The following is a 19,399-nucleotide window of genomic DNA, read 5'->3' on the forward strand; positions in this document are numbered from 1 at the left end:
CACTCGTACTTTAGCCTCCTACAATGTGGGATTTAAATCTGATCTTGCCTTTTTTGTTGTTGTTGTAACACCCACCACAGGGTAAATAAATGGAAACGCTACATTAGCTGCTACAACCCGAACGATCTGCGTGTTTTAAAATGGAATGAATTTCCCCCCGATCACGCTCGCTGATCAAAACGGTGTATGCAAATAATTCTCAACCACCTGCCAAGGGGCGTGTGTGTGTGTGAGTTCGTGTGAAGGGTGGTCGTCCCATTGACCTTCCGTTGTGCGGCCTCAAAACTTTGTTCGCCAAAATGGCGTCCCTCCCATTTGAGCGCCGGCTAATGGCAAAAGTAATCAGCATTTGCTATCAACCCAACAGAGTGTGGCTTGTTGATTGCTGGCAAATCGTACGTTCAGGTGACGAACTTTTGGGCTTCCCTGGCTGAAGGTGGCTCGTTTTGCCGTTACGAACAATAATAAACTGAGATAAACGAATAACGGCTTGGTAATTTTGTGGGATGTTACCAGCTCAGCTCAGCTCTTTTGAACGCGTTCTAGGGCCATAGAATTGGAACAGCATGAGCCACTGATCGCTGCTTTTCCCTGTCAAAACATCGACCCAACACAAGCCCCAACATTGGGCGTGATAAAAATGTCCACAAAAAGATCACTTTCCCCTCAAGCAACACCACGCCTAGCGGTTGATTATTTGCGCAGCGTGGGATTTGCCGTTTGGATGAAATATGGCAACGCTTTCCAAAAAGTTGTGGACCCACTCCCGGCATTTTATGGTGGGACCATTCAATGTTAAACAGATTTACGTGCATTTGACGCCGTTGTGCTAGAATGCAACCCACGCCCGTCGGGTGTAATCTTGATCGTTCAGGTAAAGCTTAAACTGCGCGATCATATCGCTCCGGCTTCGTCTTCGTACCGCGAGTCTGTTGCTCCAGTTTTACTTTTCCATCCCTAAGCACCACGAATAGCTACCGGGGGCCTAAAATCTCCAGTGGCGAAAATCCACGCCCTCGATGAAAGATGGAACAGCTTCCATCGCGGGTGCCGCTGAAATAATAATAAAAAAAAAGTTAATTAAGAGATTTAACTGCAACCGGGCGGTGGTTTGCAGCTGGCAATCGGTTTTTGGGCGAGGCAAAAAAAAAGAGTACGTTTTTCGTTCGTCTTTTTCTTCTCTCCACCGTTAGCCTGCAAAAAACCAACAACCCATTTGGGGCTCGCCGTGGTTGAGCCGCAGAGCGCAGCGCTAATCGAAAATTCAAATCCCTCTCCAAAAATGACTTCGTTTGCGTAGTGGCAACCATTTTCAAAGACGCCCAGTGCTACCTAAACGCCGTTTTCTCGTGAGGCTGTTGTTTTTTTTTTCTTCATCTTCATCTATTTTGTTCACCTTCGTGACCTTCGCGTGGTGTCAAAATAGAAAATGTTTTCGTAATTGATGAATTCAATGCAAAAGCAGGCTATGACCATCTGCTGCTGCGGCAATCGCAAAGGTTGATTAATTCAATGGTGTGAACGAAATTCATAAAAGGGAATCATCCACCTCTCGCGCGATTGCCGCGCAATGGGGGTTTTTCATCTGCTTGTGGGTTTTTTTTATTTTATTTTAATCTTTTTTTGCACTGATTTCACTGCCAGATTTCAGCCGGAAGTGAGCATCGAAAAGCGCTCCACCGCGCTGCGGCTTTGGGAGATGATTTGTTGCCGTTGCGCAAAACAACAACCACGCGCAAGAGGAAAAAATCATCCTCCATGGCCAAAAGCCGATCGGTTGACAATCGCGCTCGGTTGGGGGTTCTGTGAAAAACTCCACGCTCGGTGCCACAAAATGCCGCCCGTTTGACCGAACGGCTCCAATCAGAGCCCGCTCATTATGCGATCGCAAGCAAGCTCGCGTAATAATCGAATGATTGCGTTTAAATTGAAGTCATATTTTTTTTGCTGTCATTTCCGCCGGTAGCGAAAATGGAGGTTTTCCCGCGCGGTGAAAACCCCAAGCGCTGTAGCATCGACAGTGGTTTGTGCGGGTTATGCAAGCCACCTGCGGCAAGTAGCGATGCGAAACTATAATTTGACTAGTGGGTTTTTGTCGTCCTGTCTCACCTTTTTCTCTCGTCAACGGTCTCGACGAACGGTTGAAACTTCTGCAGGGAGGTTTAACCTGACCGCGAACATTACCATCGCCACTCCGTTGTGGTTTTAATCGAGATCAGATTAAAAAACAAAGAACCAAGAAATAGAGCGACACAAAAGCTAGCTGTTCATTTTCATGATAGCTTCCATCACCTGCCGTCATGTTTCGGCTATTACAACCGATTCCACACGTGTTCGCTAAGTTACTACACACCGGTGAAAGTGTTTGACGGTGCATCGCCAGCCCCAAATCGGTGGTGAACGATCACGTGGGTGCGAATAAATTAGTTTTTAGGGCTAATGACGAACCGCGGTTCAATCGCTTTCACTCGAATGCAAGCCGGGCCGCAATTGGTGACGGTTTGATCGCGAGACAGTTTATCGGCTTCATTACACGGGCGGGGAGAAATTATCAGCCCATGTTTTCCTCATTTGGGACCCTTTTTATGTGGCGGAGTAAGAGGCATTTTGGAAAACCGAGGCGCACAATGGCGCTGTCGCTTTCCATCGTGATTATTCGGTGCCAGCAGCGCATAAGTGAACGAACTGTGGATTTTTTTTCTGTGCTGGCCGGAATATATCTTTCGAACGTAGAGTGGCTTTACTGAATCACAACCGATTACGAAGCATTAAATGCGAAGGCCTTTCATTTTATCGATAACAAATTAGCGTCTAAAAGCAGCAACCATGTTAAAAACCATGTCACTTTTGCTGAATCGACGGATGCTGCATTCGTTGTAACAAAGTGCGATACCAGTGTCACAAAGTAAAAACTACCGTTAAACCCGTATCAAGTGCATCCACAATGAACGATAATCGATGCCACCGCCAGCTGGCAAACGTGAGCAAAAGTCCTGCGCAACGATGGCGCTAGGATACGTGAACACTGTCCCACCGTCTAGCGCCGGTACAGTGCCTCGAAAACGCCGACCAAGGGCAGTGGGTGAAGTGTTTGTGTCCTCAACGTCCTCTGTCTACCTATACGACCGAAACGACCCACTATCCCAAGCACCGACGGGTGGTCAGTTAGGTCCAGAAGACAGCAATTCCTCTTGCAGTGGTTCCCAACCACCAGCCAGTATCAGCGGATGTGGTGATGGGCCGTTTCCGGTGTACGAGAATTTTGCAAATGACCGGCAACCACCTAACCGAGCTGGTGCGTGTGGGATCTCAGCCCGTTCACAGACAGTGGTGCGCATCCGTCAACCAGACCGACCGTTAGTTTCTGCAGCATGTGAACCACCCAAGCCTCCGGATGTGCCTCCCAGAAGGAAACATGCGGCCAAAGCAGCAGCTGCAGCTCCTGTGATCGACGAGGGAAGCAAACGAACAACTGATAGTGCGACCAATGGTGGACAGTTCGAACTGCAATCGGTTTCTACGTTTGTTGGTGAGTGAGAGTACTATTTTCTACAGGGTTTTTCTTAGTCTACCTGTGGTCGTAAAGGATCCTTAATGTTTGTGGAACCATGTTATGATGCGACCTGTTTAAATGGTTTTGTTCAGCCTCTGGTGTTCAACTCTGTGACGGTTGGACTATTACTCTGATCACTGTTCCTTATTGCAAACGAACACAGTCAGACACTTCGCTTGGTGAAAGGTAAATAAACAAGCGACTGCTGATAAGAGCTTCCGCAATCATCTGACATTGAAGATCGTCCTGAATGATGCGGCGATCTGTAGTGATCGTACTCGCGCGCTTACTAGTTCTATAGTGCAGACGTTGCTCCAGACACCTCCATATCATCCTGCGTATCCGTTTGCTGGGTGCAATATGTGTTGGAGATCATTATTACTCGTACTCGGGCTGATATGCTCGATCAAGCAAGCCGTTGATGGTGCGTGTATGGAGAATTCCAACACCACAAACGGTTACTGCGTAATAGAAGGCATAACAAACCCCTACGACGAGCGGACATTCCCACACGGTGAAGTGGCGATTTGGATCCGCAACAGCACAATTCCGGTGTTCAACCAAACACTCTTCACTCACCTCGAGCCGGTACAAAACCTCATGATTCATCGGCTACAAATCGAGCAGCTCGAGCTAGCTGGTTGCCCATCGTTGGACATCCTGTTTGCTTCCTACAACGCGATCACTCGACTCGACACCGTACCAGGACTACCTCTGCGTCAACTTCACCTCTACCAAAACCGACTCACCGATGTCACCGCGCTCCGTAACCTCACCGAACTCGAGCAGCTGTATCTGCACGAAAATCTGCTCGAATCATTGCAACTCGACACGTTCGTGCCGCTACAACGTCTCAAGATCCTGACGCTTCATCGCAACCGGTTACGGGCGGTTTCTGCGGGTAGTTTTGGGCGCCCAATCGTGCTCCCACAGCTCGAGCAGCTGTTCCTACAGTTCAATCAGCTGCCCCATCTCGACACGGGCTTGTGGCGAATGGAACGATTGCGCGTGCTTGATCTCAGCCACAACCAGCTCGCGTATCTGTTCACCTTCCTCGAGGAACTGCCAGCGCTGCGTACACTTGGACTACATCACAATCCATGGCACTGTGGATGGTTGTTTGGGATGCTGGAGAGACTGGAACAGCGCGAACTGGATGGTGAGGATGGTTCGATCGGTGGAATCGACGATGAAGCTTCCTGTTCCGGGATTCGATTGGAAGATCGGCTGTGCTGTAGCGAGAACGCATCCACACCTGATCCGGTACTACTGCTCGTCAGCCGGACAGGCATCGTGGATGAGCTGCAGCAGCAGGTTCGCGGTGCTAAACAGCGGATCGAACTGCTCGAAGAAGCACAACGCAAGCAGGCACATCAGTTCGGTGTAATAGCGCAAAAACTCACGGCCATCGAACAGTGCATACAGACCCCAGCAAGGAGTCGAGAAACTCCTCCAACAGCGTGATAACCTTATTTTCTTAATTATGGCAAAAGCTTTATTTAGGCAAACGTGTTATTTTACTTCTTCACCGATCGAACCGTTTTACGGACGATATGGAAATAAACTCTTTATTCGATAAGCTTCCAATGTTTCGGGGTCAAACTGAACGTTCGGGTGCTGCCGCAACACATCCTGCTCGATCAGGTAATACGCTTCCTTTACTTCATCCTCCGCTATATCCACCAGTTCATGCAGTGTGTGAATCATCAGTTGCGTGTCAACCAGCTGTTGCTCGAGCTGCGAGATCCTGCTGGTTATAGTGCGCATACGTGCCTCGCGTTTTCCAAGCTCTAAAACATACGCCTGCACTTTCTGGTGTAGCGAAAGAACGCTTCCACGAACATGCTCGATACTGCTCACGATCGTAAGCTGCTGCACAGCATCCAACGTTGGTTTTGGTCGAACAGCACGCTCATGCAGTTCCTGGATGGTCAGTTGAAGATCCTCCACAGAGCGCACGATGGTCGCCTCCAACCGCTCTAACTGGGCGCTCTCATTTGCGACCGCATTTCGCATGTTAACGATCGCACTCGTGATCACATCCTGCTCCTGTGCTACCGATCCCACCAGCCTGCCACGCAGCTCGTGCGCTCGCTCTGTGATAAGGTTCAGGTCGGCATCCTGCACCTGATCGAACGCGAACTGTACCAGCTCGTAACGCCGCCACAAACCGGCGAGTTGTTCCCAGCGAGTTTCGAACGGATCGTGTGTCAGGTTTTGCTCCGCGGGCTCGTAACAACAGATGCCACGTAGCGTTCTCATGCGCTCCTGTTCGCACCGTCCGGACTGATCGTGATCCGCACGAAAGGTCAAGGATCCGAGGGCAAACTGAGCGTCGCTCAGCCACTCGCAGTTCCAATCATTTCCCGCGTACGAGAGCTGCTGTAGGGTCGTGAATTGGCTCAACTGCTGGGGCGTATCGAACAGTAGGTAGAGGTTGTTACGGGCCAGGTTGAGCGATGCCAACGAGGGTAGTTCCCATCCGCTGATGTTTAACGTCAGCAAGCGATTGTCAGCAAACGAGAGGGTCTTGAGCTTTAGGAACTTAATGTTTTGCACAACCGGTGGCAGCACGTTCTCGGTGAGCACTACCGAAAACAACCTGTTGCGTGCAATCGAAAGGCTCTGCAGTTGTGCCAGCTTCGAGAACGCATCCAACGCCACCTGCTCTAGCCTGTTGCCATCTAGGGACAGGTATTGTAGCTCGTTGAACCTGCTGCCAAACGGTGGCACACTGCTCAGCTCGTTATCGTCAAGCTGTAGTGATCGCAAACGATGCGCGGCGCTCGCGAAGTCCACCACACGGATGGCATTTTTGCGTGCGGAAAGCAGCTCCAGTTCGGGCCAGATGAAAAGCCGCTGCACGCCCATCCCGTCCACGGTGAGATCCTGCACATTTGGTAGCTTTTGGCCGAGTGTGCGCGAAAAATCGGGAATCGATCCGTTCACCATTTGGAGCGCCACGTGCCGGATGTCATCGCGTAGGAAGAAGCTGTCCACTTCCACTGAACTGGCAAGTCGGACATTTCTCAGCAGGCAGGTGGCTGTTATGGGCGGAATATCTGGTGTGCTGCACTCGTACATCGCGGCAATAGCCTGTGCACATCCTGCGGCTATTGCCAGCAGGAGCAAAAGGGATCTATCGCGTAAAGCAAACCGATGAGTGTGATGAGTGGGTGTTTCGTTCCAGAAATTACTTACCGATGGACGGTCATCTTAGGCAAGCCAGCTCAGTCTATCCTGATCACAAGTTGATCGCGTACTAAGCGTTTACAAAATCGAGCAGCATACGGGAGTCGTGCTTCGGAGTAGCGCAATCTGATAAGAATCATACGAAAGTGCGCACATAAGCATAACACAAGCTTAGATGAACATTTGCTCCAATCATCATCTTTACTTGAGATGCTGAGGGAGCTGATCTTTATTGAAAATCAATTCTTAAATGTATTAAGTTGCACAAGCTGACCTTTGCATTATACCGGTCGTTGTTCGAGATGCTCTCGCAGCATCCCTAGCATTGAGCTTAGCTCATTGAGCTTCTGTTCGCCACGCTTCGCGGCCGTGCGGAACTCGTGCTTTGCTATGACAGTCATAAAGCCCACCTGGGCCTGTTTGTCAAGTATCGTCCCCAGGGTGGCGTTAGTCGCGTGCATCATGTTGGTTAGCTCGTTTAACTGTTTCTCTACCTGTTCCAAACTTTCCTTCGAACAGGTGCAAGTAGATGCTTGCTTTTGCGCTTGATCTTTTACGTCTGCCGAGGCCTCAGTAGTTGTTACATTTTCGTCTCCGTTGTCGGCTGTTCCGACATTGTTAGTCGAGGGTTCTGTGGTTGCCGTCCGTTCAGATGCCTTCTGCTGTTCCGCTAAAAGCGAGCTTTTAATTAGTTCGATGTTTTTATCAAAGCTTTGCAACGCATTTTGTACCGCCTCGTCGATCATGTTCTTCGACCCCTCGTAGAGTGTCTTGAGCTCTGCGATTTTTTGCATTTCATGCAACAACTTATCTTCCGACGGTTGATCTTCGGATGTGCAACAGATGGTGCCGTTGCGGATACCGCTACACTTTAGGTCCCCATCCTTTATTTCTACACCGTTTTCCTCGAGTGTTTCCAGCATGCGGTCTAGCGCCAAACATTCCCACCGGTTTCCAGCTAGCGTTGCTCTGGTCAACTCCTCTAGGTGTTCGATGCCGTACACAATCGTGAGATTATTGGAGGCAAGATCCAACTGCTCAAGTGCCGGTAACTTCCAGGACGTGAAGTCCACATTTGTTAATGTATTGTTTTGTAATCCGATGGTGTGCAGTGTCGGCAACAGCAGCTCACCTCCCGCACTTATGTGACTCAGCCGGTTATCGGCCAGACAAAGGTTCTCTAGTTTTGTCATTTTCTCAAAACACGCCATATCAAGCGTTCTAAGCGCGTTTCCTTGAAGGTCCAGCTCTTTGAGTGCGCTGAACGCACAAATTTCGCCCACGCTGTCGAGCCGATTGTTGGCTAGTTTCAAACTTTCAATGCGATATTGCGCCTCCTCCACATGCAGTTTTCGGATGTAGTTATTTTCGGCAGACACCTGCAGGAAGCGGGGCGCAATGCAAAGCTCCTTGAGGCCAACTTTACCGATCGACACCTTCTCGAACGAATGCAGGGCTTTCTTACAATGCATCGTACGCAACGCCTCGATGCTTCCTGCTATAATATTTACGTTCTTTTTTCCCTCACCGTCAAATAAAACAAAGCTTTGGTCCGGATTGAGCAGCTTAATGTTACTCAGAACGCATTTTAGCTTATGATTTGGGGCGCATCGAAACCCAACATCTGTACCGCTTTCGAGCGCACCTTCCAGCATAGTGACGTATGCCAAGCAGCTGCAACGAAAATAGAACACAATCACGCCAAATGTTTGGATCCTACTCAAGCCCATTTTGGTTGCAGCCCCCAACAGCGGGAAAAAAGTTTACTTACCCCAGCAGGATGCAATTGCGGAACATATTTTTGACGGTGAATGCTCCTGCCTCTGTGAATGATTAAACCCAACTGGTTGTGGCTTTGCTGACCCTGATGCTGTCTTCTCTACTCGCGAACGATTACTTCCCAATACACTGTCGTTCTTTATTCAGAAAAAGCCGGATAGAGGCTTTTTTTTATGAATCAAGCAAATGTGCGCAACTTGCGCCAATGGCTAGTAAAGTCTGTTGCCGTCCTGGCTTATCAGTTCTTCGGTTGTAATCGATCATCATCGATCAGAAGCAACTTGTGTTGATCATCTCAGTCATCGCTAACCTTTACTCAGTGCTGAAGGTACGCTCGAGGAAACGCGTCGTTTTGTGAACTGATCCATCTGTTTTCTGAGAAGTGAACCTTCCTCGCAACAATGGACGTTCGCTGTGCCATGTAAGTTTGATAAGTACAATGTGGCAGATTTTACTAGCCACTTTCGAACTTTCTAGCTCTCTTTCCTTCGCCTTTCAGTGTACTTATTTGCGGCAGTTACTTGCTTTCGCCCGCGCTGGCTGTGTTTTGGGACAACGACCAGACAACGTTCAGATGTGCTGCGCGGTTGGATGTTTGCGTGCTTAAGAATGTGACCCTTGAAAGTGAGCATACCATAAGCACAAGCAAATTTACTGACATTCGCGACCCGCTGATCGTCGAATCGGGAAACGTTCCTAACTTTTCCCGCGAGCTCGCTCAAAAGCTACACAACGTAGTGGACCTTACGCTGGACAGACTGGGCATTGTGCAAATGCACGTTCGTCCGAGCTTCGTGCATCTCTCCGCCGTGGGAAATGCAATCAACAAACTGCTCGTTGAGGACGCAAACGCAGGACCGTACAGCTTGCTCACGCTCAAACTATCCCACAACAAGCTGACTGAGCTGCCTCCAGTCGAGCGGTTCGTGCGCCTGATGAACCTGACACTGGACAACAACCTGCTGACGACGGTCGATATGGGAGCATTTGCGAAGCTGACAGAGCTACGTGCGCTATCGCTCGCCAACAACGCCCTGCTGACGGTGTCATCTCCAGACAACACGCCACTGTACCTACTCAAGCTGCGTCAGCTCTCGTTCGGTGGCAACCAACTGGCCATGGTGAACGTACGAACCTGGGAGTTTGCCTCACTAAACGAGCTTAATCTCACCAGCAACAGCCTCACGTGGCTTGAGGGTCCACTCGCACAGTTTCCCTCACTGAAAAGCCTATCGCTGGCTGGTAACCGATGGCATTGCGAGTGGTTGATGGCACTGTACGCCCACCAAGAAACGGCACCTCAGCTCGAGCTCGATTCTGACGAGCAGCAGCAATGCCGAAATCAACATATGATGCTCTCACGGCAGCACTGTTGTAACCCGGCCGGGGAAGACGGTTTCGGGATTATCGATGTGTTCGGTGATAAATGGAACGAGCTTAAGCGGCTGTCAGGAATGCTAGATGCACTCAACAACACGATCGTGCATGGGTCGGCTTCAGTGAAGCCTTTGCTCGAATCGCAACATGTTGCACTCGGGAAACGACTGGACAACCTGCTCGAGAAACAAAGCCAGCATTCCGACCAGCTGAAAACGCTAGACTGGACGCTTAGCCAGCAGAACAGGAAGCTGAACACCGTCGAAGAAGAGCTGAGCAATCAGGTGAAGAAATTGCACCATGTCGTCAATGCTCGCTGGAATCACACGATGGAAAGACCCACGGAATATCGTGAGTCAGACGCGGCTAACGCTAGCATTTCGAAGGACTGGACGGTTGTAGCCGCTCAGCATGAGCACACGTTAACTGGGTTGCGTAAGCAGATTGATTCTACGATCAATCAGTTCAACGTTCACGCCAAGAAGGCGTACGAGCATGGCGCGATTCTTAAAAACCACACATCACGCCTCGATTCCATGAAGGATACGCTCGATGATGTAAGGCAAGCCGGCACGCAGCTCGAACAGCGAGTACAGGAAATCGAGACCAAGACCAACTTCATAGCTCGCTTCCTGAAGGACTTGGCAGAAAGAGGAGTCGAAGAGATAGAGTAATAAACTTGGTTAGGTTGTAATGCAATGGCAGGAAGCCTTGCTTACGTTCTTTATTACTGCAGAAAAAAACACTCTAGCGCATGCAATCAATTTAAAGTAGTATAAACTTTGCTCAATCCGAAGATTGTTTCTCCACTGGTGCTACGAGTTGGATTAGTGCGATGTTAGCCTGCACCAATTCGCTATCGGTATCGATCGCCTGCCGGAGAAGGACGTTTTTCATATCCACCATAAAGTGGAGAAGCCGCTTCCTTGCCGAAAGAAGATCTCTGGCTTTGACTGTGTCCTTTTCCATTCGCGTGTACATCTCTTGCAGCTGTCGCTGCTCCTCGACAACGCGAACTGCTCGTGCTTCGAGTCGCTTAGATTCGTCCTCCTGCCCAGATAGATCCTTTATAAGCTCGTTCGTTCGCTGTTGCAGCGTCTCATTGAGTTTGCGCAACTCCTCATCACGCAGCCGCACAAACGCCTGGTGTTGGGTTTCAATTTCTTTGATACCCTCGCGCAACCGATCGATCTCGGGCTGAAACACATCCTGCCCGTCACTGTCGGGCGTCATGGTCTCCGTGAAACTGCAACAAATGCCTTTGAACTGGTTGAATGGTTGACATTCTGCCTCGCCCGACGTGTCCAGGGAAATTCCTTGCTGCGACGATCCATCAGCGGACATGCTTAACACTGCGTCCTTTAACGCTTGCTGCAACCAACTGCAACTCCACTTGTTGTTGGCCAGCGCGATTTGTCGAAGATCATAGAACCGCTCGAAGTTATCCACGCCCTGCAGTGTCACTAGCGAGTTGTTGTTTAGGTGAAGTTCGCGCAGCACGGGCAGCTCCCAATCATGCATCGGGATAGAGGACAGGTTGTTGGATGCTAATGAGAGCATCGTAAGCTCACCGAGGAGAAGCATACTGCTAGTTGGCAGAATCCTTGCTATCTTATTCCCAGATGCCGTGAAAACTCGTAAATTCAGCATGCCCTTTAGCACTGCCATGTTCAGCTCGGTGAGCTGGTTGTTGTCGACGTTTAGTACTTCCATCTGCACAAACGAGGACAGCTGAGAGATGTTAGTGAGCATATTTTGACGCATGTCAAGCTCCCGCAGCTGGTACGTCGTTGTACCGCTGTCCAACGGGGCTATTGCGATCAGTTCATTGTTGCGCAGGTATAGCTTCTTAAAGCTAGGTCCAACAAAAACACTCGTTAAGCCTATATCCTCGAGCTTCAGTGTATGAATGCTAGCCATCTTGGAGACCATGGTTTGCGTAAGATTCCTTAGAATCCCCTTCGAAATCCGCAGCGTGGATCTTTTGCTTAAGTCTGGTAGCGTAATTTCTCTGCTGTGCGGTGGAATTGCATCGATTTGGCAAATGCTACCTGTGGATTTGGTACATTGCAGCGTCGGTACGCTTGCACTGCTGACACACGGATTTCCATAGGCAAACAACCAAATTCTAAGACAAAGCAAAGAAAAAATAGAATGTTAGAAAATTAATAGAACGATACGCTGTAATGCTGCGAACACTAGTCTACTAGAAGCTTACAGAATTATTTGAGCGTAGTTTCTCATGTTGAGACACTGAATTACAAACTTTCACCTGCGATTCCACCGTGAAGGTTAGCAGAATTTGTACTGAATGTTAGGATGCTTCCCGCTTTACCGACAGTGTTTCGTTATCAATTGCGATTATCAACCCCTGCGTTGATAAAGTGGCGGACGCCAGTTCTACGCCAAGAGTTTTTGTAAACATAATCCGTTACAATGTTTCCATCGCGAACTAGTTAGTAACAGCGAAACGAGTGATTAAGCGCTGATAACGATCTGCCTGGTGTCAAAGATCACCATCCGTAAGTAGATCACTAAGGTTCGCTGACTGACGGACGTCCTGGGCGATTGACCTGCTTTGCATCCAGGAAGTAGGTTTACAAACATACTAGAAACGACACTATTGGGTGATAAAGTGGTCAGAGTGATGACACCTTTTTGCATTTCCTCAATCAATTCCGCATGCGCATTCATAATACGCTCTGATTTAATCTCGATTCTTTTTCTTCTTCGTTTTTTGCTTCTCTTCTATCAATCCAGATGATTCCGACCACCATTACGAGTCCCTCTACTCGGTTGGATCGAACGAAGGTAAACAAGTGGAGCATCCAGAGCAGCATACAAATGGCGCCATCTCCAATCCGGCTGGAGCCAATTTTCACGAACACCGAGGTGATCCTTCCGGCACGCTGCTGTCCAATGACGATGAGTTCGATTCGTTCGATAGCGACGACACGGAGGACGAATTCGAGGACGAAGATGACGAGCGCAACCGCGCCCGCACGGACAGTGGCGTTGACATCCGGAATGCGAAGTTACCCGATCCACCTCCCTCGAACAGCCAGGTGTACGTGCTGGTGCAGAAGATCAAGAGCCTTGGCACACTGTCAAAATCGGAGATCGCGAAGGGTTTCCACAAGCTTTCGAAGAAAAAGCCCACCAAAGGATCCGCAACGTACGAGAACGCGCCCGCTCTGCCTTCCAAGCCGTCCAGTAAGACAGGTTCCAAAGCCTCCTCCAAACCGTTCAAACTGCAGCTCCCTTTAGTCGGTGGTGGTGGTGGTTTAGTGCCGAAACCACCACCAGAAGACTACGAGGACGCACCGTTACCGGGTACGCATCCTGCGCTGCCTGGTTCTGCGTCCTTGCTGTTGGCCTCCTCACCGTCGCTGTCCTCGGTGTCCGCGTCTAACCCGTGCGTGCTCATCTCTAGTCCTACCGCGGAGCAACAGCCCTCTGCAGGTGTACGCAGCACGAGCGAGTCGAGCAACGTGAGCAGCAATGTCCTGCGACCTTACGGTACCGTCACCGAGGAGGTCGCAACGCGCAAGAAGAGCAAAACAACCAAGTCACTGCGGTCGAAGCTGCGCAAGAGTCTCGTTTCCGACACGGCGAACCTCAACATTGGCAGCTCGTTCAATGGCTCGCGGAGTACGTTCTACGTGACGTCCGCAGATGTTGATTCGGGGATTTTTAACGGTTCCGAAGGATGCCTTAATCCACCGATCGCTTCATCGACGCTTCTCGAGGCGAGTCCTGTAAAGGCTTCCGAGGACAATCGACGAAAATCACTGGCCAGTACCGGTGGCGTAAGTCTCCGACCGACGATACCTCCACCACCGCCACCAGCCGAAGCTGGCAAGAAACCGCACGTGATGGGATCTGCACTTTCTCCGTTGTTGGCAGGCGGAAAATCAGCGAGCCGGAAGTTGGGCGCTACCTCGTGGTACGCGGAATGTGGTGTGTTCAAACAATCGCACTCGTTCGGGACGGGCAGTGATCAATCGCTAACAGGCATCAAAGGTGGCAACGTTAGCCCACAGTGCTCACTTCCGGCCAAAGATGGTGGATCTGCTGGTGATCGAACGACAGCTTCCAATGGGTTGATGGCAACGTCGTGGTACGCAGATATCTACCAAACCAGTGGCGCCTCGGTGGCTAGCTCTAGCGAAAGCTCGGGCGTTTCGACCGGTGGTGAAGGTGGCCCTGGAGATGATCACTCGCACAGCATGTTCGTGAATGAACCGCTCTATCAGATCTACAACGCTGCTAAGCTGGAGTCGATCACGCGCGATATCGATGCGGAGATCAGTGGTCGGTCGGAGGCGGAATTGTACGACGATGGGTACGAGAAGATCGCAGAACGTAACCGCCGACGGACGGCTGATGGCGATGAAGGTGGTTCTACGAGCTGTGGGAGTTCTTCCACCGAAGGTGATGATCGCAGCGATCGATCGTCGATGCATTTGCGCAAGCCATCGCGTCCTACCGCACTGGAACTGATTGAGCCGAATGTCGGAAAGCTACGGACGCTCTGGTGTGAAGTTCCGGAGGTACGAAACTCGGAAATACTAGGTAAGTCACTGATGCGTCACTGTCACAATGACGTCGAGACGGGTTCTCTAACAAATGTGCTGTGTTTTGTATTCTTTTAGCCACGTTAACTCCGACTGAGAAGCGCCTGCAAGAGGCCAAATTCGAGATACTAACCTCGGAAGCTTCCTACCTGAAGTCACTTAACCTGCTGCGGACGCATTTCGTCAATCATCCGGCGTTCCGGGACACCCGCATCCTGAGCTCGTCGGAGCGTAAGACGCTCTTCTCGTCCATCATACCGGTCCAAGAATGCTCGGACCGGTTGCTGTGTGATCTGGAGAACTGTTGGCAGGACAACATCATGCTGCTGGGTTTGAGCCACAGCATCTACAAACACGCCGAGAAGCACTTCCACGTGTACGTGAGCTACTGCGAGCACCAGGCCAAAATCGACCGTACGCTAAAGGCGCTAAAAGCGAACAAACCCGAATTCGCGCGGACACTTGCCGCCCTGGAAGCGGATCCGGTGTGTTGTAGCCTGAGCCTGTCCTCCTTCCTGATGCTCCCAATGCAGCGGATCACGCGCATGCGCCTGCTGCTGGACGCGGTGCTACAACGCTGCCAACCGGAAGATGACGACGAATTCGGCAGCTGGGAGAGCACGTTCGTGCTGATCAATCGCATCCTGACGCAGTGCAATGATGCCGCTCACCGGAGCGAACAGCTGTACGAGATGGAGCTGCTATCGCGGCAGATCGAGTTCCCGACGGCCGTACGTCCGTTGCCCATTGTGCCGTGTGGTATCGGAGCCGCCCCGAGCACTATGCACCGGAAGCTGGAAAAACGCGGCGAGCTCGTGCACGTCCTGTGGCGTGGTGACGACGCAAAGCTCACCTTCGGCAAGAAGTTCTCCAAAAGCAACGTGTACGCGTTCCTGTTCACGGATCTGCTCGTGCTGACCAAAAAGAAAAGGTAAGCATTCGCATGGTGGTCCTTTGAAGTTAACCCTGGTTAGCATTTCTCACTTTATAACGTGCTTTTTAGCGATGAAAGCTACCTCGTGATAGACTACTGCCAGCGGGCACTGTTGACCGTCAGCTCAGGTGACGTCGTACCCGGGCTGCCGGCCAAAGAGATGCAAACGATCGGCAAAAATCTTATCATCATGACGCTGCTGGAAAACCACGAGGGCAAGACGATCGAAATGGTGAGAGTCCTTGCTGGCTCGTGAAGACGGCATAATACACGTTTCCCTTTGCTTGTTCGCAGATTCTCAGCTGCCCCTCCGAAACGGAGCGCGAACGTTGGCTTATGGTGACGGAACCGCCGGCATCCGAGAATCCGGACGAAAAGATCTACGAACAGTGGGACTGCCCGCAGGTGATCGCGGTACACCCGTACGAAGCCTTGCAACCGGACGAGCTTGATCTTGACATCAAGGACGTGGTCAACGTACACCGCAAGATGGCCGACGGTAAGTGATGGAGTTCGCGCAATTCCACGTCACGCGTACTCACGTCTGACTTCCGTTTTAGGCTGGTACGAAGGTGAGCGCATCCGAGACGGTGCCGTCGGTTGGTTCCCGAGCAACTACACGAAGGAGATCCCATCCGCCCACATACGGGCGAAGCACATCAAGCAGCGCCATCTGCTGCTGACGTACACCTCGAAGTACATCGACACTGCCACCAAAGCCCACCACCAGAACCATCACCAGCAGCTCTATCAGCATGGCAAGAAGTGAACCCGCGACTGGCGAACTGGGAGGTCAGCTGATCGGTGTAAGGGGAAGCATTTGAGTAGGATTTTGTAAATGAATTAGGCTGTTAAGTGTTTTTTTTTTGGTTTGTTGCTTTCGGTTTGAGTGCGTGAGATAGCACCGCTCCGGAAACAATAGTTTGTGTAACTATAGCTAAACTCGTTAGTGTATTATGTTGTAGATATACCTGTTCCATGCCACGTTTCGTTCTATCTAATCGTTATTGGATTTAAAATGAAATAAAATGTTACTGAATTAGAAATGTGGTCGCCTCTCCGGTGTGCCAGTTCTTTCATACGATTTGAATAAGTCAGGTGAAAAGCATGTGCACGTGTAACTGAACCAAGTGCAATTCATTATATGTGAGCATGTTTCGCCAGCTAAGGCCAATTTCATTGCCCGATCGATCGGTTTGAGGGTTACACTAATCTTTCAACTTTCTTTCATAAGAAGAATTGAACGAAATACGCAAGTGGATTAGTCATGTTTCATTTAGAGCAAATATGAAGCGCGTATCGGTCACTCAGTACAGAACGCATTTGATGCAGCCAACTTCCGGAACCGGAATGCATTGTTCGAGCGTTTCGTTTTTTGAATTGAAGCTTTCAAAAACGTATTCCAATTTTACTTTGCTATTTTGTATATACTGAATATTCCGCTCAACCCATACGCAATCGATATCCGAACAATAGCACCTTATGTTCCAAAGTTTCGGATAACGCTCAAACATGTTATCCGGCAGCGATACCAACGGATTGCCATCAGCATTTAACATTGTCAGCGCCGGAAGCACCCAACCCAGCAAGTCTAGTGAGGCGAGTCGGTTACCGTCAAGTTCCAAGTTTGTCAAACGAAGCAATTCTACTTCCCTGCCGTCGTCATTGTTCAGGCTTGTGAGAGCGTTTTTGGACAAAATCAGTGTCGCCAAATCACGCAGCTTGGCTATCTCTTGGAAATTTACTGCGGTGAGCGCATTTTGTGTCAGATCCAGAGTTCGAATGCTTGTCGAAGAATCACTGAAGCTGGGAAAAATTTCCAATCTGTTGTTTTTACAGCCAACTTGCCGAAGCGAACTGCAGTTGCACCCGGTGAAATCAAACTTGGTAAGATGATTGCTGTTGAAATCGACGATCACGAGGGCAGGCAACGAAACGTATCCTTCCAACGTGTTCAACCTGTTACGATACATCTGCAGCGTCTGCAGCATAGGGAACTGACTCAGCACGTCTAGATTGAAATATTCAATTAAATTGTTTTCAAAACTCAGCACCGTCAGTGGTGATGTTTTTTCGAGCGTTAAGTTGTGCTGATACACGACTTCCGTTATCCGGTTGCCTTCCAGGCTAAACTTGGTGAGGTTGTACAATGGCAGTACCATCGCCAAATCGAACGTACCGTTTATGTGGCAGCGTTCGATTTTTAAAATCTCTAAACTATGCAAATTATGTATCGAATCCGTGAGCGTTTCCAGTGGGCAGGCTCTTATGATGAGATTTCTCATGTTACCGTTCGGGTGAAGCTCTAGCTCGTGTAAGTTGAACGCCTCCATTATTATCAATGCTTTCACCGGGTTGTCAGCGGTTATAAGCAACCGTTCACCGTGGGCATGCCAGATGTGTACGCTAAACCGTTCTGCAGCTATTTTCCCGAAAAATGACGAATCCAAATCGTCATGGACACTGTCAATAACAGTATTTTCATTGCGCTGCGGTATATTTAGACCACTTGCAGACGTTAATAACACCACAGTCACCACGGCCAATAGAAGATCCATTTCCCACCGATATAAACTAGTTCCAGATCGCGGAAATGCGTAGTATTTGTTACAAGCGCAACTATACGAATGCAGTTTTTGCAACGCAGTGCAGTTTGTTTCAGGTCGGCAAGCACACTCATGGATTACTGATTAAGAAATAATATGTTGATTGCCGTTGCAATATTCTCGTTAAACAGTTTAAATCTCGTTAACAGCAGGAAGCTTCACCAGTGGTACAACTATTGCGTAGAAGTGATATGATGAGCGCTAATGGGAGACGAATATCACGAATTGTGACGGACAACTTTTTTTCGTTGGCTACACTAAAGGGATTACAGTTAGGCTCATGGGGTCGGTAAAGGGAATTTTGTTGAGTCGAAAAATCTTTTTTTAGAACATGTTTAAATTACCAACCGAGCAAGCCCGGGATAAGGCCAGAAATGGGAGGAAATGCCCATTGGTTTTGAAAACTTAGTCTGCCCATGAGGAGCAGTCAATTAGGTCATTAGCGTTTATAATAAAATAAAGCATCCAATTTCACAACAACCGAAATAGTGCGCGGCAACAGCACAAGTAGTGAATTTCACAACAACACAACTCTGTTAGCCTGTAAGAAGCAGCTTATTTTGCGCCGTTTATTTTCAGAACCTCGTCAAATAAAATGAAACCAAAGAAGGCAACTCAGCGCCGCATACAAGCGAACAGAAACACGCGCCACCACCAACAAAGTGGTCCATCCCTCAGAAGTGCCGTGAATAGGCGGAGTCGAACGGAGTGTGACCCTCGCCGGCCCAAAAGGACTCGTGCGGGAATCGCTCCTCGCAAGGGTGCGGACAAAATCGTGGGAAATCAAATAGAGGCTCGGTTCACACACGAGACCGGCACGCGCGTCCAAGCCCCTGTAGGGGTGCGTTTGAGTCAGAGCGAAACGGAGCGACAACCCCTGGCTCTAGGGGTGGATAATGTGGCAAAACGGGTCAGATGCACCCCTTGGAAGGATATACGAGAGGAGCAAAATTGTGGGAACGAGGGACCGAAACATCCAGGAATGGTTTAGCCACAGGACAAATCGATGACCGTGCGGTACGAAAGCCTGTTCCCACGATGCTTTTCTTGGTGGATTTTTTTATCGCACCTGCGAACTCGTGTGAAGGGCACAGCGAAAAGAAACCTGCGGAGGAGTGCAGCGTTTGGGCTGATCCTGTGAAGGATATACGTGATGTGAAATAGGTTTTTCGTTTCCTTCTTTTTATGTATATCAGGGTTTTCTACGTTTGAATTCACAACCAAAACTACAACGAGGGTGAACTGATCTGATGGATGCTGTAAAGCTATATTTTCAACAGAGTTTCGTTTTCTATGCGAGAAACATATTCCCATTAATGTTGCTAGTTATAAACAATTGCAATTTTTGGATTGGAAAACTCAGAGCTATAGCTTTAAATGA

The 19,399-nt window shown here is 49.6% G+C and overlaps 2 protein-coding genes across 2 annotated transcripts in view; one reads left to right on the forward strand and one right to left on the reverse strand.

Moving 5' to 3' along the window:
* Nucleotides 1-19,399, forward strand: part of LOC128724567 (uncharacterized) — a 38,139-nt gene that overhangs the window by 12,924 nt on the left and 5,816 nt on the right. The window contains exons 4-8 of the mRNA XM_053818290.1: nucleotides 12,662-14,476; nucleotides 14,557-15,409; nucleotides 15,482-15,644; nucleotides 15,707-15,911; nucleotides 15,973-16,137. Coding sequence (XP_053674265.1) covers nucleotides 12,662-14,476; nucleotides 14,557-15,409; nucleotides 15,482-15,644; nucleotides 15,707-15,911; nucleotides 15,973-16,137 — 3,201 coding nt within the window. The remainder of the gene's footprint in view (nucleotides 1-12,661; nucleotides 14,477-14,556; nucleotides 15,410-15,481; nucleotides 15,645-15,706; nucleotides 15,912-15,972; nucleotides 16,138-19,399) is intronic.
* On the reverse strand, nucleotides 5,079-6,803 carry LOC128726984 (uncharacterized). Its single transcript, XM_053820841.1, has 2 exons — nucleotides 6,755-6,803; nucleotides 5,079-6,692 (listed from the first exon to the last, which is right to left on the reverse strand). Exons 1-2 carry the CDS (start codon nucleotides 6,766-6,768, stop codon nucleotides 5,096-5,098), a joined length of 1,611 nt encoding a protein of 536 aa, XP_053676816.1. The 5' UTR covers nucleotides 6,769-6,803; the 3' UTR covers nucleotides 5,079-5,095.

Source organism: Anopheles nili, chromosome 3, assembly GCF_943737925.1.
Source record: "Anopheles nili chromosome 3, idAnoNiliSN_F5_01, whole genome shotgun sequence".
In the NCBI taxonomy this organism is placed as follows: Eukaryota; Metazoa; Arthropoda; class Insecta; order Diptera; family Culicidae; genus Anopheles; species Anopheles nili.